General features: G+C 41.0%; 1 protein-coding gene across 4 annotated transcripts in view; it reads right to left on the bottom strand.

Annotated features, from left to right (window-relative positions):
- The window catches only part of trappc13 (trafficking protein particle complex subunit 13), an 86182-nt gene that overhangs the window by 34347 nt on the left and 26569 nt on the right, over positions 1-25266 (bottom strand). For all 4 annotated transcript variants that reach the window (XM_070869414.1, XM_070869422.1, XM_070869432.1 and 1 more), the window contains 6 exons: positions 18201-18269; positions 16384-16483; positions 15172-15256; positions 8757-8884; positions 5956-6028; positions 3048-3092 (listed from right to left, as the gene is read on the bottom strand). In XM_070869414.1, the coding sequence (XP_070725515.1) occupies positions 3048-3092; positions 5956-6028; positions 8757-8884; positions 15172-15256; positions 16384-16483; positions 18201-18269 (500 nt within the window). The remainder of the gene's footprint in view (positions 1-3047; positions 3093-5955; positions 6029-8756; positions 8885-15171; positions 15257-16383; positions 16484-18200; positions 18270-25266) is intronic.

Genomic DNA, 25266 nt, shown 5'->3' with positions numbered 1-25266 from the left:
TAGGCTGACAGCTTTATATGCAAAGATTCAATAAGGAGGCAAAACAATAGCTGAAACCATGACCTTAACTAAATGCTAAAAATGCCAAATGAAAAGGGAAGAAATCAAAAAGCTAAACAATGAATAAATAGCATCTGGAACATATAAAAAAAGCTGCTGAGCCATACTAATTGCTCATCAACATGTACAACATTTGGCACGTGGCTTGAGAAATGAATATACGCAAGTATAAAAACCAACATCATTTCAAAAAATCCGGCAGAGATTTTGCATGGGGGTTATGGTCACACGAAGAAGTACCGAGCAGGAGCAATAGGGTTTGGGAGTATTGAAAAGGGTGCTGTGTCTGGAGAGAACTAGGGGTGGTTGAAGGGCCTCGAACTACTGGAGTTCAGGAGGGGGTATGTATTTGGGAAGATGTAAATACTTCGAAGACCCTAAAGGTGGTTCCCGATCACACTCAAGAATACTCTAGGCTTTTTTCGGGATCATATTGGCAGTGGGGAGCAGGGAGAAAAGCACAGGTGTTCATGTTGGGATAGAAGGGAGAGTGTGGGAGGCAAGAGCAAGCAGTAAGTGTGGAAAATCTGTCAGAAGGAAGGAGATGCAAGAGGAAGCATTCGGTCAGAGGCAAAAAAACAATCAGTTGGGTAGCACTGTGGAAAACAGTAGATTTACAAGAATGATTCCAGGGTTGAGTTACGTGGATAGACTGGAGAAGCTGGGGTTGTTTTCCTTAGAACAGAGGAGATTTGATAGATGTTGGGGTAAAAAGACGACTTCTCTTCAAGGTGGACTCCCTGATATAAAGAGTCGACACCCGCCCATATAGTGACCACGGAATCACTCAGACAAAACCTCGGTTCAACAGATCTTTATTCAAGCATGCAGGGGAAGAGCTCAGGAATGAACCTTCGAAATACAAGGGTTTCTACATGCACACTTAGTGAGGTGTGCAACCCTCCTACACAAACTTCTATAACCACCAATTGGCCTACAGCTCATCAGCGGAGCTGCATTGATTCGTAAATCCTTATCAGACTGGCTGCTGAGTGGTTTCCCAACCTGTCCATCTCCCATCACGTCAACCTTCTGGAATGTGTTGTTCAACAGTGTTAACTTTGCCTCAGTTCCTCATGATGTGTTAATTAACCTTGCTTCCCAGGGTTTGCTATCTCGTTCCCATGCATCTGGGTTCTTATCCCTTTCCTAAGAACTCCAGTCAAAACTATCTTGTTTCCATGGGTGCAGCTGCTGCTACAATCTATGTTTCCAGACAACCCACTCCCCATTGTCCTTGGTAGGTGTTGTTCTGTACTGAATATGTAAGTTTCCATTCTCAGTCTGCACCAAAGTTCAACACAGTTGATGGCTCATTTACTATCAAGCTTCGCTTCTTAGCCTTGCTCAAAAAACCCATTTTGTAAGCGAGTTTTATAAGCAAGCTTTACATACATAAGCGAGTTTTACATACAATCTGTCAATAGGCGATATTACAATCCCTATCGTGAGGTGGAGGAACTCCCGACTCCTCACAACCTCCTAATACTGATAAGCCCTTTAATCTGGACCATTTTGTGTGTCAGATCAATTCACTACCTTTAGTATCCACTTTAGTGACCATCTGTCTGTCTACTTCCACTTTGGCGACAATACTTTATCCCCTTACAATAGAGGTGCTCAAAATCATGGGGTCTAGACAGAGTAGATGGAGAGAAATTGTTCCCATGGTGGAAGGGTTGACAACCAGAGGGTACAGATTTAAGCTGATTGGCAAAAGATCCAAAGGTGACATGAAGGAAAACTTTACGCAGTGAATGGTTATGATCTGGAATGCACTGCCTGAAAAGATGGTGGAGGCAGATTCAATTGTGACTTTCAAAAATGGAATTGGATAAGTACCTGAAGAGATAAAAATTGCAGGGCTACAGGGAAAGGGCAGGTGAGTGGAACTAGCTGAAGTGCTTTTGCAGAGAGCCAGCACAGACTCAACGGGCCAAATGGCTTCCTTCTGTGCTGCAATCATTCTTCTTCTAAACAGTACCGTCTAACTTGGGAGGACTCCGATGCAAGTATAATAAACAGGCAAGCTTAATATTGACGGAGAGGCGTGACAGGAAGCAAGTGATGGTTGACCCTCCCTCGTCCAGAATCACCCCTCGTCCACCGGGTGACACATACACAGAACTCGGACATGAACAAATTTAATTCCTTCCTCGCTGTCGCGCCCTCCCCCCACCCCCCCGCCCCCCCGATCCCATGAGCTCTCTGCCACACTCCCAGCCCCAATATCCCCTTGCTCAATACCTGTACCATCCAATTTAACGTGACCACCCCTCATCTGGAAAAATCCCTTATCCAGAACAAGCCAGGTCCCGAGGGTTCCAGATAAAGGAGGCTCAACCTGTAGTTATATTTGCAGGATAGGCACTAAATGTCTCAAGCTACATTTGCTGATAAATTTAAAAATAAGTTCAATTAGACAAATAGAACCCTAGCCAACATTCTCCCTCAATTGTTCGCATAAATCTAAAGTGGTGTCTTAGAATGACTGGAATGTAGCTGTTATTGCTAGTCGTACAGTGCTCTCCGCCCAAACCAATAGTCTTTGGCTTGAATCCCAAAAGTGCCAGCCATTTAATCGACCTACTTCTGCAGTATCTGTATTTGTTCATTTATTGTAGTGAACAACAAATATGTTCCAAGAGTTTTCCACTTTGGGTAAGAAGAGACAGATGAATTGTTCACCTCACTCCAAACCCAGCTCTTCCAGTTACAGAATGGTCTACATCCTCTAATTAAAAACATTTAAAAAAGACAGGACTGTTGAAAAAGAATGTTGAACGATTAATGCAGAAAATGCCTAAAATAAACAGTATATTCTAGTAACGAATACACAAACACCTTGTAGTGGCTATATATGTTACTAGCAGCAGTATAATAAATAGGGATCTCAATATATTTTTACAATAAAACAAAGAAATTGAATAAATTGAATTAATTTTGGAACTCCTCAGTGCAATATAGCAATTTAATTGTATACTTACTTCAGCATTGTAGAATTTTGTCTTTACATCAAGTGGTTTAAGGACCTGTGTGAACAGAGAGTGCAAGCTGAAGAATGTTTTCTCAGGTAGATCATCCATTAGATTTAGACACTGTCTAAATCACACCAATGTAAGGAGTTTCTTTGCTGGAAAATTGTTGAACACAGAACTGGTGTAGAACTGAATAACAATAACTAAAGAGAATGTACAACCAACTCATTAGACAAAATATGAAGGGCTCGCTGCCACAAATGAAAGCCTATTCATTTTGTAAAATGTTGAGTCACATGACTCTGAAGTCTTCAAAAACAAAATCCCTCATCAGAGAATCTTAGGGACTTAAAGTTTAATATCCAGCACACCAATTTAGCCTTCAGCTTTTCGTGTTAAAATGCTGCACCAATCTACTAACTTCACAACTGCTTCTGACCAGAGGATGCCAAATATCTTTTGCATTAGGCTAGTGTTTAGAGTAGGAGATGTTAAAAGTCTCAGCTGTGATACACACAATCTCAGAACCATTGTACAGTACAAACTGTAAAGGCACTACCTACTAATAGATTAACACAACATAATCCCCAATCTGTATAGCCTCAGTTGCAGCAGATCACTATTTGTTCTTAGCAACCAATTTGGATACTGAAAGAAAGAAATACAAGCAGTCGGGGCTTTACACTGCATTATTCTGCCAACTCCAATTACCATACAATTTTTTGCAATTTTCAGTAGTTACAAATGCATACAAATTAACACTATAAAGAAACAATTAGAAAATACCCAATGTAGTTTTAAAATGCTGTAGTTTAAAAAATACACAACTAAATTTATGGAATTTGAAGAGACTTGATCATATGCATTATGACTGGCTGCTGTCGAGCCAATTGCCCCAATAGAATGTGACTTTTCTGAAAATGATGATTCCAATGTTATTCCTGCAACATTCCATTCTTATTCAGCAGCTATATGAGCATTTTTAAATTGCTCTTCAATTTCATTGTGCATCTGCTGACAGACAAGACTACTACTGAGGTTAGTCTCCTCCGTGCTACTCAAACTGGTGTCAAGAGCAGGAAGATAACTCCATGAATATCCTGTAAACCCAAATTCTTTTTTCCATGTCTAGTATCAAAGTAAAATCAACCAGTCTCATTCTAGTCCTCTTCCCAGCATATTCATGCCATTATTTCCTGCTGCTGCTTTGATGGTTTGTTTCTAAGTGGATAGGGGGAAAAAAAAAGAGTTCAAAGCAAACTTTAACAGAGTTTAGAATCAGGTAACAGGTTATTTGGCTTACTACAATTAGTTCAAACCTGCAGGCTTTTATTATAAATCAGAAATACTGTGCAAAAATTATTTTCAATGTCATACTTAAAGTCAACTCGGCAGAACTTCAATTTCTCACTGGTTGAAACTTTTGAAGTCTTTCTATCATAATCACAAACTGCAACAAACACAATTTGAAATAGCTAAGGAGGCTGAAACAGACCTAGGAGTCTTAGTAAACTCAACAGTCATGCCCAACCAATGCAGAGCAACAAAGTTGAACCAGTCACAAAAACAAGAGAAAAGTTAGAGGAAATTATGGACAAACTGTATATAGTGCTCTTGTCAGACCACACCTTGAATATTGTATCCAATTATGGTCACTAAGAAACATGAAGCAGTGGGGAAGAGCCACAAGACTAATCCCAGGGGTCTGAGTTATTAGGAAAGATTGGAGAGACTAAGGTTTTTTAGCCTGGAAAAGCAGCATCTGAGAGTTGACCTTAAACAAGACAGTAAATGGCATGGAAGATGATAATCCAAAATATTACTTTAAGTAAAACAGTGAGAATAGGACAAAACTCAGCTGTCCGTATTCTAACCCGCACCAAGTCCCGCGCACCCTTCACCCCTGTGCTCGCTGACCTACATTGGCTCCTGGTCCTGCAACAGCTTGGTTTTAAAATTCTCATCCTAGTTTTCAAATTCATGGCCTTGGCGCCCCCACCACCCCACTGCCCCCAACCCCTCAGAGACCTCAGCATTCCTCCAGATTTAGCCTCTTGCACATCCCAATTTTAATCACTACCATTGGCAGTCTTGCCTTCAGCCGCCTGGGGCCCCCAAGTTCTAAAATTCACCCTCGTTTTCATCCTTGAAGACGCTCCTTACAATCTACCTTTTGACCAAGATTTTGGTCACCTGTCCTAATATCTCGTGGATCAGTATCAAATTTTGTTTGATAACGCTGCTGTGAAGCGCCTCGAGATGTTTTACCATGTTAAAGGAGCTATATAAGTACAAGTCATTGTGGGACAAAGGACATGGGTTCAAGTTAGTACATGGTAACTTTAGGACGCGGCATGCATGCAGCAGATGGTGCAGCATTATTCTGGATAGATGCATTAAGATGGACCGAATGGTTTTCCACATCTGTAAATATCTTGATCTTGTCAACTACTAATGTCTACGTAAATATATTCTAACTGGTTTTAATTAAAAGCATTTATTTTCAGTTAGGGAAGAGGTGTGAAAAGTTTGATTAATACTTCCATTTTCCTTCAGCTTGAATATTCTAGTTAATTTCAAGGGGCTGCCTATGATGATGGAATTCCAGCAGCCCAGATAAACCACTACGGGATCCTGGGGGGGAAAAAAATTATAATATTTGTTGATGGAGGCTGATTAAATAAGTGCAAACTTTAATGGCTTTGCATGATACGTTGAACCACTCAACTTTGTGCACATACCAGGAATGTAATCAGGAGAGCTGAGAAAATCTTTAGGCTGAAATCACTAGATCTGATCAACTAAAAACATCTAGAATATGAAATGTTAAATTAATGTGAAAAAATGATTAGTAGCTCACAACCTTTTAGTTTCTGTACATTTCAAAGAGTTCAGCCCTAAACTTTATATGCACTACCTGAAATTTGAAGAACTTTCTAAAGTACATCTTCTCTCCAGCTTGTGTGGTATAGCTGACTGCACAGACTAAGCTGTAAAGGAAAAAAGACAAGTGGAAAAATAAATCAATAAAATGTATGCCACATCTTATACAAATTGAAGATGGGCTTTTGTGGTTAAACCTAACAATTAAGGCTTGAATAAATATCAAACTTCAAATGGTACTAAATCAATGGATTGCAACAGGAAGGTGTTCTCCAAATCTTAGGCTTAGTTTTAAATGCACTTGAGTACGGTGTTTAGTCCAGGTCACCACAGCACAAACAAACACATGCATGCATTGGATAGGGTGGACTGAAGAGCCACAAGACTGATCCTTAGTGCAAAAAGGATGAACCATGAAGAAAAATTAGAGAAGCTCAAGGGCTATAGTCTTAAAATAATTGGAAGAACACTAAAGAGACATCTTATGAAAAATAAAGTATTAAATGCTATAAAGTACACATAATTTACTTCAAAAGTAAATTAGAAAAGTAAACTCAGAAGGCATAAATATAAAACAGCAAAAATTAAAACCGATACAAGAACCTATTTTCCCTCAAAGGGTGATAAATGTTTGATATAATTTGCCACAGAGTGTGTTAGGGACCTAGATGAAAAAGATTCAATAGGCTGAAAGATCTTTTCTCATACTTGACCTTTTTTGTTATTATATCTGTGTGAACAGATCTATGCTTTTATAAACTGTTTTGAAACATAAAACAGAATGCTGGAAATACACAATAGGACTGACAGTATCTGGAGAGAGAAAAAGACTTTAGACTTTGACATAGTTTCTCTCCGCCCACTCCCCCCTTCCCCACTTTAATCTTGTTCAGTTCTATGAAGGTTTGCTCATCTCCCAATTTCCAGTTCTGACAGAACCCACATTAATCTGTCTACCCGAAGCATTAACTTGTTCCCCCCCCACCCGATATTGATAGATCTAGTGTATAATTCCAGCATATCTGATTTCCAGCATCTCCAATTAATTTCATGCCTACTTATCAATAGACAAAAACACTTCCACAACCTGGAAAGTTCACATAAGCTCCATTAACCTGGGAATTCATCGACTTTCAATATCATTCCATAAGTATTTATGGTGGCCCAACATATTCCAAAATCAATATACACAACCACTGGCTCAGCTAGATACTTAAGTTTAATGAAGCAAGCTCATTGTATAGCAACATAGGTTTTTATGTGATACATTTCAAGTATTTTGAAGCTTTGAAAATGCTCGTCAAAATTGCAGAAATGAGAAGATCCTGTGAAATCCCAGAAACTGCATATTCACGATTTAAGTCAGTAACACTGGTCCATTATATAATAACTGAATACAACAGCAACAAAGAGAACCATTTGTCTCAGTAAATTGCTTGTATGATCTTTAATGGTCAATGAAAAATCAAAATGCTTAAAAAATAATTTCAGAATCCATCAAAAGAGCAACATGAACATCTGAATAGTCTGATTAATGTCATGTCCAGTTCAATACTAGAAATATCTCGGGGCCCAGAAGAGGCGAGGGCCAGGGGCAGCACGGGCCAACCACGTGTGCGCCCTAGGTCCGTGCAGCAGAGCTGGTCTCCAGTCGTCTTGGTTAATCCTTGCCACTGGACCAAGACCAAGCTCTGTCAAGCTAAAAAAAAATCCACGCACAGGCATCTTCCACCCTTCAATATGCAGTTCGGGACCTGGAATATTAGGTTCTTCATTGAAACACCCGTGAACTCATCGATCTCATCCCTTTTTGGTGTCGAATCAAGTCATCCTCTATTCGAGGGACCGCTTAAGAAGACGACTAGAAATATATTGATCTCTTTCTCCTTCAGATTACCTTTAAATAGGGGAGAAGAGGTCAATTTCATCTTACTTTTTGGTAAAGGGAAGGCGACAAGCAAGGGTACATTTGTTTTTACAACAGGCTTAGTTTCATTTTCCCCTTGCTCTTGTTTCATTGGGCTACATAACAAGTGCATTAAAAGGGCAAGTGGACTGCTGCCTGGACTCTGAAATGCTGGTTTTAGTCAGTTACTAGCAGGTAGGGACAACAGTCATGTGATAGTTTACCTTCTGATTTCTCATCTCTACATCACACCCCTTAAATAGATGTAAATGCCTAATCTCTACTCTGGATCTTTCCCTTCTGCACAGTTTGGCCGAGATCGAAGCAAGGTGAAGGAAAACATACGTGCATTCCTCCACCCTGCCATATGTTTATGCTTCAGTATTCAGTGGCACTGCAACGTTCAAAAATATCTTGTCATTTCTTTTAAATTTACAAATGTAAAATATTTAATTAAAATCAAAGACCAATTTTTATGCTTTCACATCAGTTTTGGAACCAACCATAGAAAAGTGAATTTCTGATATGAAAGTTGCACTTACTTATAAAAGGAAGCAATTTTTAAATAGCGACAAAATAATGAGTAAACAATAACGCCACTGTTTAACAAAAGTGCGACACACAAGCAAAAATAAAAAGTGACAAATGTGAGTTATCACTTAACTGCTGGGAGCAGTGTACAAAATTCTACAACAGTGATACTCCATTTGAGATCCCAGGGATCGTCTTTCCCCACAGAATAATGCAGTGACAGAGCTCCATGTGGCTGTTTACGTGCATGGAAGACTCCTACAGCTTCTCGCCTCGAGTTATGGATCTTTCTCATTCAGAAGAACACACCAGTGCTTTTGTACCTCTGGTCATTCATTTCAATCCTTTGATGCACACTTTATTTTCAGTCTCTATTTAAATGTAAAATCAGAACTTACATGTGCGTTCCAATTTCCTTCACTTCATGGTGAATCACGTCATCAATGCAACGGTCAGGTTTAAGTTCAGCCATTGCAGCATTAGAAGCAGACAGGTTTAAACGTTGAGAGCTGGTCTGAAGATCAGCCTTATTTAAAAAGACAAAAGGTTAAACAAAAATTCCCAGAATTATTAATAAAACTATTTAATTAGTGGCGTTTTGCTTTTTAAAACCCATCTCCACTGAATATCTGGCACGGTTACAGAAATAGGAACTGACTAGGCATTCCAGTGATGTAATGAATGCAGGACACAGGTTTGCAGCTGAAATTTCCCACAGAGCAAAAATCCAACTTCAGCCAACCCATATATATGAGTGAGTGTGAGAGTGAGAGTGAGAGTGAGAGTGTGAGAGTGAGATGGAATGGAAGTCAACTCAAGGCACTCTCACTCACTTCCTTTTAATCGGTTACAAGGAAGCACTCAAGGCCAAACAAATACACTGCAGCATTGGACGGGAGGAAAAAGAAAAATGAAGAGGAAAGCTTCAAGTAACCAGCTGCAGGGGGCAAAATTTACAAATCTGAAATTCTGCACCTAAATAGGTACCATATGTAATTTCGAGCACATTGTATGATGATCATACTTGCTCTAAATTAAAATTGCTCACGATCACAAAATACAGAAAGAGGCCATTCCGTTCTATAGAAACTAATCTTCTAGGCTAATGAATTCAAATTTGGTCCGTGGTCAGGGACAGGAAGGTATGGGGACCCAGGAGGTAGCGATGGAGGAGCCCGAGCCCTTGCTCTTGTCCAACAGGTATGAGGCCCTTGCTCCCCATGGACGAGAGCAGGAACTGCAGGGAGGATGAGCAAACTGACCACAGCACCATGGTACAGGGGGCCATTCAAGTGGAGGGAGTAAAAAGAAATGTTGTAGTGGTAGGGGACAGTATCATTAGGGGGATAGATACTGTTCTCTGCAGCCGAGCAGGAGTCTCGAAGGCTGTGTTGCCTGCCCGGTGCCAGGGTTAAGGACATCTCCTCAGGGCTGGAGAGGAACTTGGAAAGGGAGGGGGAAGATTCAGTTGTCCATATGGGTACCAATGAAGATAGAACAAAAAAAAAAAGGAGGCCCTGCTGAGGGAGTATGAGCAGCTAGGGGCTAAATTAAAATGCAGAACCACAAAAGTAATCTGGATTACTACCTGAGCCACAAGAAAATTTGCACAGGGTAAATAAGATCCGAGAGATGAACACGTGGCTCAAAAACTGGTGTGGGAGAAATGGGCTTCGGTTCATGGGGCACAGGCACCAGTACTGGGATAAGAGGCAACTGTTCTGTTGGGATGCGCTCCACTTGAACCATGCTGCGACCACTGTCCTGGCAAATTGAATAACTAGGGCTGTAGAGAGGGATTTAAACTAAATAGTGTGGGGGAAAGGAGGGTTCAGGTGAGCAAAAATGCTAAAAGTCAAAGAGCAAGGAGAAGGCAATAGAGCAGGGTAGCGGTGGGATAAAAGATAACCAGTGTGTGACAGGAAGAGACGGAATGTATAAAAATAAGAATGCATCAGAAAGTGGGGTCAAAGCAGGGAAAAATGGTACAAAGAAAAAATTAAAAGCTCTTTATCTGAATGCACGCAGCATTCGTAACAAGATAGATGAGTTGACAGCACAAATAGATATTAAATGGGTATGATCTGATAGCCCTTACAGAGACATGGTCGCAAGGTGACCAAGACTGGGAACTGAATATTCAGGGGTATTTGACAATTCGGAAGGCTAGACAGAAAGGAAAAGGAGGTGGGGTAGCTTTGTTAATAAAGAATGAGACCAGTGCAGTGGTGAGAAATTATATTGGCTCAGAGGATCAAGAAGTAGAATCAGTTTGGGTGGAGATAAAAAATAATAAGGGGAAGAAGTGGTGGGCAAAGTCTAGAGGCCCTAACAGTAGCAACAACGTTGGACAAAGTATAAATAAAGAAATAATGGAGGCTTGTAAGAAAGATACAGCATTTTAATAGAAACATATTAAATAGGTGCAGGAGTAGGCCATTCGGTCCTTCGAGCCTGCACCACCATTCAAATGATCATGGCTGATCATGCAACTACAGTACCCCATTCCTGCTTTCTCTCCATACCCTTTGATCCCTTTAGCCGTAAGGGCCACATCTAACTCCCTTTTGAATATATCTAACGAACTGGCCTCAACAACGTTCTGTGGTAGCGAATTCCACAGGCTCACAATTCTCTGAGTGAAAAGGTTTCTCCTCATCTTGGTCCTAAATGACTTGCCCCTTATCCTTAGACTGTGCCCCTGGTTCTGGACTTCCCCAACATCGGGAACATTCTTCCTGCATCTAACATGTCCAATCCCGTCAGAATTTTATATGTTTCTATGAGATCCCCTTTCATTCTTCTAAATTTCAGTGAATATAAGCCTCGTCAATCCAGTCTTTCTTCATATGTCAGTCTTGCCATCCCGGGAATCAGTCTGGTGAACCTTCGCTGCGCTCCCTCAATAGCAAAAATGTCCTTCCTCAGATTAGGAGACCAAAACTGTACACAATATTCAAGGTGTGGCCTCACCAAGGCCCTGTACAACTGCAGTAAGACCTCCCTGCTCCTATACTCAATTCCTCTCACTATGAAGGCCAACATGCCATTTGCCTTCTTCACCGCCTGCTATACCTGCATGCCAACTTTCAATGACTGATGTACCATGACACCCAGGTCTCGTTGCACCTCCCCTTTTCCTAATCTGTCACTATTCAGATAATATTCTACCTTCCTGTTTTTGCCACCAAAGTGCATAACCTCACATTTATTTACATTATACTGCATCTGCCATGCATTTGCCCACTCATCTAACCTGTCCAAGTCACCTTGCAGCCTCTTAGCATCCTCCTCACAGCTCACACTGCCACCCAGACATGCAAACTTGGAGATATTACACTCAATTCCTTTGTCTAAATCATTAATGTATATTGTAAATAGCTGGGGTCCCAGCGCTGAACCTTGCCACTAGTCACTGACTGCCATTCTGAAAAGGACCCGTTTATTCCTATTCTTTGCTTCCTGTCTGCCAACCAGTTCTCTATCCATGTCAATACATTACCCCCAGTACCATGTGCTTTAATTTTGCACACCAATCTCTTGTGTGGGACTTTGTCAAAAGCCTTTTGAAAGTCCAAATACACCACATCCACTGGTTCTCCCTTGTCCACTCTACTAGTTACATCCTCAAAATATTCTAGAAGATTTGTCAAGCATGATTTCCCTTTCATAAATCCATGCTGACTTGGACCGATCTTGTCACTGCTTTCCAAATGCGCTGCTATTACTGATAACTGATTTTTAATAACTGATTCCACCATTTTCCACACTACCGATGTCAGACTAACCGGTCTATAATTCTGTTTTCTCTCTCCCTCCTTTTTTAAAAAGTGGGGTTACATTAGCTACCCTCCAGTCCATAGGAACTGATCCATCGTCAATAGACTGTTGGAAAATGATCACCAATGCATCCACTATTTCTACGGCCACTTCCTTAAGTACTCTGGGATGCAGACTATCAGGTCCTGGGGATTTATCGGCCTTCAATCCCATCAATTTCCCAACTAATAAGAATTTCCTTCAGTTTCTCCTTCTCACTAGACCCTCGGTCCCCTAGTATTTCCGGAAGGTTATTTGTGTCTTCCCGAGTGAAGACAGAACCAAAGTATTTGTTCAATTGGTCTGCCATTTCTTTATTCCCCATTCTAAATTCACCTGATTGAGTGCAAGGGATCTACATTTGTCTTCACTAATCTTTTTCTCTTCACATATTTATAGAAGCTTTTGCAATCTTCATATTGACTGGACAAATCAAATTGGCCAAGGTAGCCTAGAGGAAGAGTTCATAGAATGTATTGGAGATGGTTTCCTTGAACAGTACATTGTGGAAACAACCAGGGAGCAGGCCATCTTGGATCTGATACTGTGTAATGAGACCGGATTAATAAATGATCGCATAAGTAAAGGATCCTCTAGGAAAGAAAGTGACCTACCATAGCAAGATGGAATTTCAAATTCAGTTCGCGTGTGAGAAAGTTCAATCTCAAACCAGTGTCCTGATCTTAAATAAAGGCGATTACAAAGGTATGAGGGCAGAGTTAGCTAAAGTGGACTGGGAAAATAGATTAAAGTGTAGACGGTTGCAAACAGTGGCAGACATTTAAGGATATATTTCATCGCTCTCACCAAAAATATATTGCAGTGAGAAGGAAAGACTGAGAAGGGAGAACCATCTGTGGTTAACTAAGGAAGTAATGGTTGGTATCAAATTGAAAAAATGGCATATAAAGTTGCCAAGATTAGTGAGAGGCCAGAGGATTGGGATTTTTTTTTTTTTTAAATCAGCAAAGGACGACTAAAAAATTATAAAGAGAGGGAAGTTATAGTACGAGTGTAAATGAGCAAGAAATCTAAAAACAGATAGCAAGAGCTTCTACAGGTACATAAAAAGGAAGAGAGGAGCTTATCATTGGTCCCTTAGAGGATGAGACTGGAAAATTAATAACGGGGAACAGGAAAATGGCAGAGATTTTGAACAAATATTTTGTATAGGTCTTCACGGTATCGGAAACTAAAAACATCCCAATAATAGATAATCAAGGGGCTATAGGGAGGGAGGAACTTAAAACAATCACTGTCACCAAAGAAAAAGTACTCGGTAATAAGATTATCCACTTTGGTAGAAAAATTTAAAAAGCAAATTATTTAAATGGAGAGAAACTACAAAATGTTGCATTACAGAGGGATCTGGGGGTCCTTGTGCATGAAACACAAAAAATGAGTATGGAGGTACTGCAAGTAATCAGGAAGGTAAATGGAATGTTAGCCTGTATTGCAAGGGGGTTGGAGTATAAAAGCAGGGAAGTCCTGTTACAACTGTACAGGGTATTGGTGAGGCCACACCTAGAGTACTGCGTACAGTTTTGGTCTCCTTATTTAAGGAAGGATATACTTGCATTGAAGGTAGTTCAGAGAAGGTTCACTCGGTTGATTCCAGAGATGGGGGGGTTGACTTATGAAAAAAGGTTGAGTAGGATGGGCCTGTACCCATTGGAGTTTAGAAGAATGAGAGATGATCTTATTGAAACATACAAGATACTGAGGGGGCTCGACAAGGTAGATGCAGAGAGGATGTTTCCACTCGTGGGCGAATCCAGAACTGGGGGGCATAGTTTAAGAATAAGGGGTTGCCCATTTAAAACTGAAATGAGGAGGAATTTCTTCTCTCCAAGAGTATGAAATCTGTGGAATTCTCTGCCCCAAAGAACTGTAGAGGTGCAGTCATTGAACATATTTAAGATTGAGACATAGATTTTTGAGCGATGAGAGAGTGAAGGGTTATGGAGAATGGGCAGGGAAGTGGAGCTGAGCCCAAGATCAGATCAGCCATGACCTTATTAAATGGCGGAGCAGGCACGAGGGGCCAAATGGTCTACTCCTGCTCCAAATTCTTATTTTCTTGTTATTACACCAGTACAACATTCAACTCGCTCTTGAATGATTCCAATGATTTTGCCTCCACCACCACACCTGAAAGATCATTTCAGGTATAGATCACGGTGTACAAGAGGCGCTTCTTGACAAGCCCTGAACTTGCCTTTTATCAATTTGCACCCCATGTTCTACTGTTGTGGTTTAATTTGACAGTGCTCCTGATTAAGCAGCTCAGTGTAGATGATTAAATAGCTATACAAAGTCCACTTATTTGCTTTCTCTCAAGGGCAAAGAATAAGTTTTTAGAAATTGTCTTAACTTCGTTCTCTGAATCTAGGAATCAGCCTCTTGATATTTTGCTGTATCACTTCAAGAAATTGGATGCTTACTTGAGTCAATCAAGATGCAGTTAGATACAAATTATGGGGAAGAGGCATCATAGATTTCTTCAGAAGATTGAGCTAGATGGGGCAAATGGATCTCGCCACATCTGTAAATAACTTTGTGAAATCGCATTGGCCACTTACTAGAGTTATTTTCATGCAAGTAATCCTGAAGTTTATTCCTAATGAATAAATCCATGGAATCACTTTGCCAGTTATTCATGCAAGATGAAATGTAGCTGCAGTTACCCAGACACTGCCAGAAATTCACCCCAGAATTATACAGCTCAAAATGCTTTCTCCAGATTCAACCCAAGTTTGGAAGGATCAAACCTATAATTGTACTACCAGGTGTTTGCAGTTCAAGTGAAAATAATACAAAAATGTCACCCATCCACAACTGAATCCTAGTGACAACACAGGAATTTGTTCATTAATACCAGAAAATTTCCAGAAGTACTCATCAGTAGAAAACAGTGCATGGAAATATTTTTTTCTAAATTACAAAACCATTTTCACAAGTAAGCCACATGCATAATCGAATTATATGCCTTACCTTAACTAAGATATCCTTAACAACTTGCACACTGTCATTATGTACACTGATGTAGCTTGAAAAGGTTTCTCCTAAAAAAATATTCCTGCCCAAAATGAGAAATGCAAATGTTAATACGGATTCTTTTTCCCTCAATCTGTTTCAGCGTATACACTGACACACGAACACCTTGCTGCCTTTTCTGTAAAAGACCTTTATTGATGATTCTCCGGCCGGGACTTGTCAAGACAAAGGAACACTCTGTCAGAGCCTGTTTACCTTCCTCTGGACAAGCCCCTCTACAGTGCGAAAAGCACAGTAGTTATACATTTTCAAAACATAACACATTTGATTAGCACTTGGTCTATCCACTCCCTTTCTTCGCCCCCCACCCCCGCTTCCGAGTATGTCCAATGGCAGGCGAGGAGGTCTCCTAATTAGAGCTGGCCCCGAGGTCAGCTTGTTTATAGCCTCATTAAATTCTTCTTCCTTATCAGTAAAACCTATTTCCCGCTTATCAGTAAAAACCATTACGTTCTCCTATCCGTGATTGATTTTTTCTTTCCCGTGACCCGTGTTTAACCTCAACTCTCAGTAACCTTCTGCACACATTCTCACAAATGTGAAATTAACAAAGTATATTTTTGCAGGTCACTATAATGGTGCACACTATGAACAAAGTAACAAAACCCAAATGATGCACATTAAAATATGAATTTCAGAGTTTAAAGTAGCAACCGTGTGTAACATTTGAATACAAGCAAAATTTTCAAAGACAGTCTTTATCACAGGAAATGAGAAAGTCTTTTATAATTGTAAGCTCTTTTAGTTCCTCTCACCACATTTCTACTCCTCTCCAATGAATGCCCTGCCATCATGTGGCAAGTTAGAATTTACACTTACAGCACTTTCCATTAAAATTACATTAGTCATCCCCACCCCGACTCAGCTGGTTAAACCAATGAGTTAAGCATACAGACTAAAAGGACAAGAACTCAAACCCCGATCAGTGCTCAGTTAGCTTGTATGAAGATCAAAAGACGAGTGATTCTTTTGGATGGATGCACTGAAGAGTCAATTTCCCCCCAAAAGGATGATTCCACAATACTGTCCCTTTCCTTAACCAATTTTATTTGGTGATTGTGGGGAGCCGGGGGGGGAAGGAGGAGAGACAAAAGAGAAATGTATACGCTTGGACGACAGAATATAAGTACATGATTGAGATAATCCTACCCAAAGTTCTGAGGGAGAGTCAGCATTTCGCCCAACATAAAGGTCTCAGCTCCTTTAACTGTAGAGGGATCATCCTTCATAAGTTGACTAAAAAGATCTCCTATGGTAAAAATTGTGTTATTAACCAGTATTCCTGTTTCCAGAATATATTTCGCAAATATTAAATAAGCAACTATCGAAAAGGGATTTTAAAAAGCAGATTCAATAATATTCTAAAGACAATCTCCCGTGGGGGAGGGAGAGAAGGAAGAAGAGATTTGGATGGTCAGTACTGGAAGTCAGGGGACGGTTTTGAACTTTGCGTGGATAGGTGTGTGCATTGTGGGGGGCGGGGGGGAGGGGTCAGTGGCAAATCAGGTAGAGTGGCCTGAATGCTTTTCAGATCGGGAATTGGCCGACTCATTCAGAGATTAGAGAATACAGAAATTGGGCACTGCAATGCTGCTTAGGACAAAGATTTCTGGTGAACAGTTGTGGGGAAAGGAAGAGTGATTGTGTGGGGAAAGGAAGAGTGATTGTGTGGGGAAAGGAAGAGTGATTGTGTGGGGAAAGGAAGAGTGATTGTGTGGGGAAAGGAAGAGTGATTGTGTGGGGAAAGGAAGAGTGATTGTGTGGGGAAAGGAAGAGTGATTGTGTGGGGAAAGGAAGAGTGATTGTGTGGGGAAAGGAAGAGTGATTGTGTGGGGAAAGGAAGAGTGATTGTGTGGGGAAAGGAAGAGTGATTGTGTGGGGAAGGAAGAGTGATTGTGTGGGGAAGGAAGAGTGATTGTGTGGGGAAGGAAGAGTGATTGTGTGGGGAAGGAAGAGTGATTGTGGGGCAGGGTGGTGTGCGGCATGAAAAGAAAAAATGGCTGAAGGATTTAATGCAGGAAGTGGATTTTGAAGAGGAGATGGCTGTAAAAACAGCCAAACGATTTTTACACCACAAGTGGCTCAGATGGGTGTGCTGGCAGTGCATAGATCTGACAGGAGGGGGCAAAGGAATGGATAAATTGACCATCAGTTAGGTCTGCGAATGCAAATCATTTGTTGCATGTTTTCAGTGTTCTTATGTGGTGAATCAAAAATTTTAAATGGACCTAGAAAAGTGCTAGGATAGAAATTACTTTTTCTACCTTCCTTCAATATGTTATTGGCATTTTATCATAATGCAATAGATATACTTTTGTGGGAGTGAAGAAAGGGAGTAAATTACTCTCTTCAGCAATTTTTTTTACTCTGATTTTACAAAGTCACATATTTGCTATAAGCCTGGCAATGCTCAACTTTGGGAAAGTCCACTATCACCTGAACAACTGCATTCAAAACCACCAACCCAAAAACAAACAAGGTAAGCAGATGTCTGTCCTATCTGTTCAGTTAAGCACAAACTGGTTTCAGCACAGCGTTGGATGGCTCCAAAATGCACCACAAAGTGGATCTATGGACATCACTTCATTATTGGATGATACATTCTGCGTGATGTGTGTATGTGCTATGTTATTTTATATATTAAAATGGTATTTTTGCAAAGCCAGTGTAATAGGCTTGATAAGAAGAGAAGTTTCAGTTGTAGTTAGGTCAAACCAGCACTGTCCAAGATTCCAGTACTGGGAGGGAATAGAATTTTGTGCGTACAGAATTCTGTACTTGCATATCAAAGAGTAGAAATGAGAATTTTAAAACGCTCATAACCACAGATTATCTCGGGATAGCCAATGAACAGTTATCATTCAGATTTAGAATATGCTTTGTAATGTGTTGCATGTTAACATTTTTAATTACCTAAAATGATAGTGCACTTTCTTATAATACCAAAAAACATTAGCCTGACTCACCTGGAAGGTCTCTATCTTCACAGGTCACTGGCAGGTTGGTAAACAACGTTGGTTTGGTTAATCTCATCACTAGAATATGAAATAAGGAAAGAATTATGATACACCGAGTCAAAATGACCAGGTCAAAAAGAAATGACACAAAGATTAATCAAAATCAAATTGAAGCTACAATACTGACAAAGTAAAGAAAATCAGGTGTTAACCAGTGTTAAAATATTATGGTAAGAATATTATAGGAACATTGAAACAAGAGTAGGCCATTCAGCCGCTTAAGCCTGTTCCACCAGTCAATTAAATCCTGACCGATCTGTAATTCAATCCCATTTACCTGCCTTTTCTCCATCCCAATACACTTGTCCAACAAAAATCTATCAACACAGCAAGTCTTTTGTAAATTATGAATATTTTTTCAATTTATAAAACCAACAATTTTGTGGAAATTTCAAACACTTAATATTTTGAGGAAATGAAATGAATCACGATAATATTTGACTGTTGTGGTGTTGATCCAACGGTTAACTACAAGTATTCTACCATTGGAAATTTCCACAAATGGCTTGTTGGATTCTTTCACAACAGGAGGTACATTTGGAAAAACAAAATTCGGTCAGGCAGAGTCAGCATGGATTTATGAAGGGGAAGTCATGTTTGACAAATTTGCTGGAGTTCTTTGAAGATGTAACGAACAGGGTGGATAAAGGGGAACCAGTGGATTTGGAGTTCCAGAAGGCATTTGACAAGGTGCCACATAAAAGTTCACAGGGTTGGGGGTAATATATTAGTTAGCCAATCCTCTACCCATGCTAACAGAAAGTCAGGATAAATGGTTCATTCCCTGGTTGGCAAGCAGTAATTAGTGGGGTGCTGCAGGGATCAGTGCTGGGATCCCAACTATTTACAATCTATATAAAACAACTTGAAAGAAGGGACCGAGTGTAACGTAGCCAAGTTTGCTGATGATACAAAGATGGGAGGAAAAGCAATGCATGAGGAGACAAAAGATCTGCAAAAGAACATAGACAGGCTAAGTGAGTGGGCAAAAATTTTGGCAGATGGAATATAATTTTGGAAAGTATGAGGTCATGCACTTTGGCAGAAAAGATCAAAGAGCAAGTTATTATTTAAATGGAAAAAGATTGCAAAGTGCCGCAATACAGCGGGACCTGGGGGTACTTGTGCATGAAACTCAAAAAGGATAGTATGCAGGTACAGCAAGTGATCAAGAAAGCCAATGGTATCTTGGCCTTTATTGCAAAGGGGATGGAGTATAAAAACAGGGAAGTCTTGCTACAGCTATATAAAAAAGGTATTGATGAGATCACACCTGGAATACTGTGTGCAGTTTTGGTTTCCATATTTATGAAAGGATATACTTGCTTTGGAGACAGTTCAGAGAAGGTTCACTAGGTTGATTCCGGAGATGAGGGGGTTGACTTATGAGGAAAGGTTGAGTAGGTTGGGCCTCTACTCATTGGAATTCAGAAAAATGAGAGGTGATCTTATCGAAACGTATAAGATTATGAGAGGAGGAGAAATTTCTTCTTCGTGGGTTGTAAATCTGTGGAATTCGCTGCCTCGTGTCTCCCAAAGCATCTTCGAACTTACATGGCCCAGCAAGATGCCTTAGGTCGGCGACGAATTCCGACACTTAAGAACATAAACATAAGAATTGGGAGCAGGAGTAGGCCAGCTAGCCCCTCGAGCCTGCACCGCCATTCAAAAACATCATGGCTGATCTGGCCGTAGACTCAGCTTCACTTACCCGCCCGCTCCCCGTAACCCTTAATTCCCTTATTGGTTAAAAATCTATCTATCTGTGACTTGAATACATTCAATGAGCCAGCCTCAACTGCTTCCTTGGGCAGAGAATTCCACAGATTCACAACCCTCTGGGAGAAGAAATTCCTTCTCAACTCGGTTTTAAATTGGCTCCCCCGTATTTTGAGGCTGTGCCCCCGAGTTCTAGTCTCCCCTACCAGTGGAAACAACCTCTCTGCCTCCATCTTGTCTATCCCTTTCATTATTTAAAATGTTTCGACAAGATCACCCCTCATCCTTCTGAACTCCAACGAGTAAAGACCCAGTCTACTCAATCTATCATCATAAGGTAACCCCCTCATCTCCGGAATCAGCCTAGTGAATCGTCTCTGTAACCCCTCCAAAGCCAGTATATCTTTCCTTAAGTAAGGTGACCAAAACTGCACGCAGTACTCCAGGTGTGGCCTTACCAATACCCTGTACAGTTGCAGCAGGACCTTCCTGCTTTTGTACTCCATCCCTCTCGCAATGAAGGCCAACATTCCATTCGCCTTCCTGATTACCTGCTGCACCTGCAAACTAACTTTTTGGGATTCATGCACAAGGACCCCCAGGTCCCTCTGCACCACAGCATGTTGTAATTTCTCCCCATTCAAGTAATATTCCCTTTTACTGTTTTTTTTTTTCCAAGGTGGATGACCTCACATTTTCCGACATTGTATTCCATCTGCCAAACCTTAGCCCATTCGCTTAACCTATCTAAATCTCTTTGCAGCCCCTCTGTGTCCTCTACATAACCCGCTTCCCCACTAATTTTTGTGTCATCTGCAAATTTTGTTACACTACACTCTGTCCCCTCCTCAAGGTCATCTATGTATATTGTAAACAGTTGTGGTCCCAGCACCGATCCCTGTGGCACACCACTAACCACCGATTTCCAACCTGAAAAGGACCCATTTATCCCGACTCTCTGCTTTGTTAGCCAGCCAATTCTCTATCCATGCCAATACATTTCCGCTGACTCTGCATACTTCTGCAGTAACCTTTTGTGTGGCACCTTATCGAATGCCTTTTGGAAATCTAAATACACCACATCCATCAGTACACCTCTATCCACCATGCTCGTTATATCCTCAAAGAATTCCAGTAACTTAGTTAAACATGATTTCCCCTTCATGAATCCATGTTGCGTCTGCTTGATTGCACTATTCCGATCTAGATGTCCCGCTAGTTCTTCCTTAATGATAGCTTCAAGCATTTTCCCCACTACAGATGTTAAACTAGCCGGCCTACAGTTACCTGCCTTTTGTCTGCCCCCTTTTTTAAACAGAGGAGTTACATTAGCTGCTTTCCAATCCGCTGGTACCTCTCCAGAGTTTAGAGAATTTTGGTGGACTATAACAAATGCATCTGCCGCCATCTCTCAATACCCTGGGATGCATTTAATCAAACCAGGGGACTTGTCTACCTCGAGTCCCATTAGCCTGCCCAGCACTACCTCCCTCGTGATAGTGATTGTCTCAAGGTCCTCCATTCCCACGACCAGCAATTTTTGGCATGGTTTTTGTGTCTTCCACTGTGAAGACCGAAGCAAAATAAATTGTTTAAGGTCTCAGCCATTTCCACATTTCCCATTACTAAATCCCCCTTCTCATCTTCTAAGGGACCAACATTTACTTTAGTCACTTTTCCTTTTTATATATCGGTAAAAGCTTTTACCATCTGTTTTTATGTTTTGTACACGTTTACTTTCGTAATCTATCTTTCCTTTCTTTATTGCTTTCTTAGTCATTCTTTGCTGTCGTTTAAAATTTTCCCAATCTTCTAGTTTCCCACTAACTTTGGCCACCTTATACGCATTGGTTTTTAATTTGATACTCTCCTTTATTTCCTTGGTTATCCACAGCTGGTTATCCCTTCTTTCACTGGAATATATTTTTGTTGAGCACTATGAAAGAGCTCCTTAAAAGTCCTCCACTGTTCCTCAATTGTGCCACCGTTAAGTCTATGTGCCCAGTCTACTTTAGCTAACTCTGCCCTAATCCCACTGTAGTCCCCTTTGTTTAAGCATAGTATGCTTGTGAGACACTACCTCCTCACCCTCAATCTGTATTACAAATTCAACCATACTGTGATCACTCATTCCGAGAGGATCTTTTACTAGGAGATAGTTTATTATTCCTGTCTCATTACTCAGGACCAGATCTAAGATAGCTGGCCCTCAGAACGAACATGCGTGTAGAAGCAATAGCGCGAGATGATGATGCCTTCTTTTGTATTGAGATGGTCACATACCAGAGCACACAATTCCTCACAGACCCTGTCCGTTGGACATGCAGACGAGGGGAGATTCTTTGAGACCATAGATTTTCGGACCGCAAACAGTGAGGAAAACCGCCCTGGCCTAACTGCGTCAGTAGCTTCCTCCAGCCAATGACCCTGGCCAGGACAGCCTGCTGCAGGACCTTTGTCTTACTGATGTTTAGCGCAAGGCCTATGCTTTCGTATGTCTCAGTAAATACATCGACTATGTCCTGGAGTTCAGCCTCCGTGCACAGAAGCAGGCGTTGTCCACATACTGTAACTCGACGACAGAGGTTGGGGTGGTCTTGGACCTGGAGATGACGAAGGTTGAACAGGTTTCCACTGGTTCTGTAGTATAGTTCCACAGCAGCAGGGAGCTTGTTGATTGTGAGGTGGAACATGGCAGCGAGGAAGATTAAGAGGGTTTGGGCGATGACACAGCCCTGCTTGACCCCGGTCCGGACTGATGGGGAAGACTAGAACTAGGAGGACATGATCTTAAAATAAGGGGCCACCTGTGATGGATCCGTTAGTAAGGATTACGGCCTGCATGTCGCCGTGGAGAAGGTAGAGGATAGTAACGAACTTTTGGCTCATGGCTATGCCAGTGCTATTTCTTCAAATACAGCTGTTCAGTAAAATTTCATTTCCCTGCTTTTCCCCCACCCCATATCCCTTTCTGTTTAAATATATAATCAAATTTTTGTAAATTGTGTGCAAGGGACAATGTTATGACTTCATCTTTCAGGCAAGGAGCCTCAGTGGAGGAAGATACGAGGACATAACTTCCTTGGGCACATCCTTAATCTCATCACAGATCTATCTGTCCACAATAGCACTGGTAGGACTGAACTTGTGAAAATAAAATATTGGTTTCAGTGAGGACACCCTTCATTGTGTAGTGTGGCAGTACTGACATGCTAAGTGTGACAGATGCCTAGCAGCCCAAAACTGCCATTAGCAGAATTGCTTACCACCACAGTATACAAACTCAGCCAGTTCAATAGCCCTCACCTTTCATCACTGTGCAGCTGAGACATCAACCATGGTTCAATGGGGAGAGTAGGTGGTCATTTAAGCGGGGAGATTATTTTTGACATTGGGAATAGTTCAAGTTTTGAAACGTCCTGTATGTGTCATGGTTTGGCGGTCATACTCTCTCTCACACCTAGGTGTTGATTTTAAGCTGGAAAGTATACTTTCTATTAAACCTACCTTTCAGTCCTGAGGAGCTTGTGCCACCTGCTTTACTGTGCCTCCATGATCCCAGCCTACGGCCCTGATTTGGGTCCTCTGCACCCATGACCTGAAAACCAGCATGCGGCTTTGGCTGGATTCGGCCCTTAATTCATGTCTTTATTTTCACCACCAGCCCATCATATACCGCCAGCCGACGACCCTGGCCAGATCCATATCTTCCAGAATCCACTCGCCGCCACAACACCCCCCCCCCCCCCCGCCCCCAAACCTGTGACAACCCAGCCCAAACAGAGAGAAAAAGACAGGAAAAATACTGCAGAAGACCAAAGACAGGTAACCAAGAGAGGAAGCACCAAGACGAAAATGAGAAGGCAAGAGAAAGATTCCTCTGAATGACAGATTCACCAACTGAGAAATTGTACATATTGTCCTTAAAGGCAAGTGATTATTAGAGTCAAAAATTTGTATGTCATTCGTACAAATTAAGCTACAATTGACTAAATAAACAAAAACATTGGCAAGAGCAGGGAATTTTCCAGGTAATTAATGGAACTGTATTTTTATTGCTTTGTAAATTGATGACTAGATTGGTGCAATCAATCAATTTACTCCATGTGGACGACCACATCCCTCAGTCATTATTGAAGTCAAGTAAATAAGTGTGAATGGTTAAATTTTTCTTATTTCGAATGAGTGACTGTAGCAACATTGTGACACCACCTGTGGGTGTGCACAAACCACAGGTCCACTTTTGGGAAAAAACAACAGGGCTTGATTTGGAGTTGCAGCACCAATTAAAGTAAACGAGAGAGTATGGTGCATGGAGCTCAACTGAGCACTTAAATCTCTTGTAAAATTAAATGGTGGAAATGTTAGTTTGTATATTCCATTACTTTTTTCAAATGATCTCCCTTCATAAGACACATGCAAAAATCAATTAGGGGAGTGGTAGCTTGCAAGTATGCACGAAAAAAAGATAATTTCCCATCAACAGCCCACGAACAAAACTGGGAAAATATGCAGATTCTGAGAATGCAACTGCATTCGGTCATAATGCAGCCACCTCTTGGTTATCCTTAAGATGCATCGTGGACTCAGCAGTGCTATTGCTCAGAGACTTGGGGGCAAGTTACCCACCTGCCCACTGATCCAGAAACTGCAGTCAGGTGCTGGAAGGCAGGAAAGAATTTAAAAATAGGATCTCTAGGTTAAAATCTTCTCAAGGGCAATTAGGGATGGGCAATAAATACTGGTCTTGCCAGCGACGCGCACATTCCAGGAACGAATATTTTAAGAAAGGTTTACAGTTTCTAAATTCAGTTTAATAAAGACAAATACCGCTCATTTTTTTTTTTAAATATTTATTTCCAGTGTACAGGTTATTTGCACTCATTTTTCATACAGATCATGTTCTATGCACGATAAAATGGGGACAGCTTTCATTCTCATTTATACTCTTCTCCATTTCAATATTTCCTTTTTGTCTCCCTCGCCTTCGCGCGCCCCCCCTCCCCCCCTACTAAAAATGCCAAGAATGGAAATACATTGCTGTGCCAAAGCAATTTTCACTATGGGATGACATTGCTATTCACAAGGTTATCAGGTTGACCCATTTCACTGACCACCCAAGACTTTGTTTATGGTTGCCAGATTTAGTAGACGATTTTGGCTTGTATCTGCCATAGAAAGGGACCATCAGGGTATAGTTTGACATGCAAGAACGCAGTGAAGATAAACTAATCTGTAAACTTCAATTTCAGATCAAATAATTTTCAGAGAATGTAAAACTGTAGTCAAATGTTAA

This window comes from Pristiophorus japonicus, chromosome 2, assembly GCF_044704955.1.
Source record: "Pristiophorus japonicus isolate sPriJap1 chromosome 2, sPriJap1.hap1, whole genome shotgun sequence".
Classification (NCBI taxonomy): domain Eukaryota; kingdom Metazoa; phylum Chordata; class Chondrichthyes; family Pristiophoridae; genus Pristiophorus; species Pristiophorus japonicus.
The sequence above is the reverse complement of the archived record's forward strand: the minus strand, read 5'-3'. Positions and strand labels throughout refer to the sequence as shown.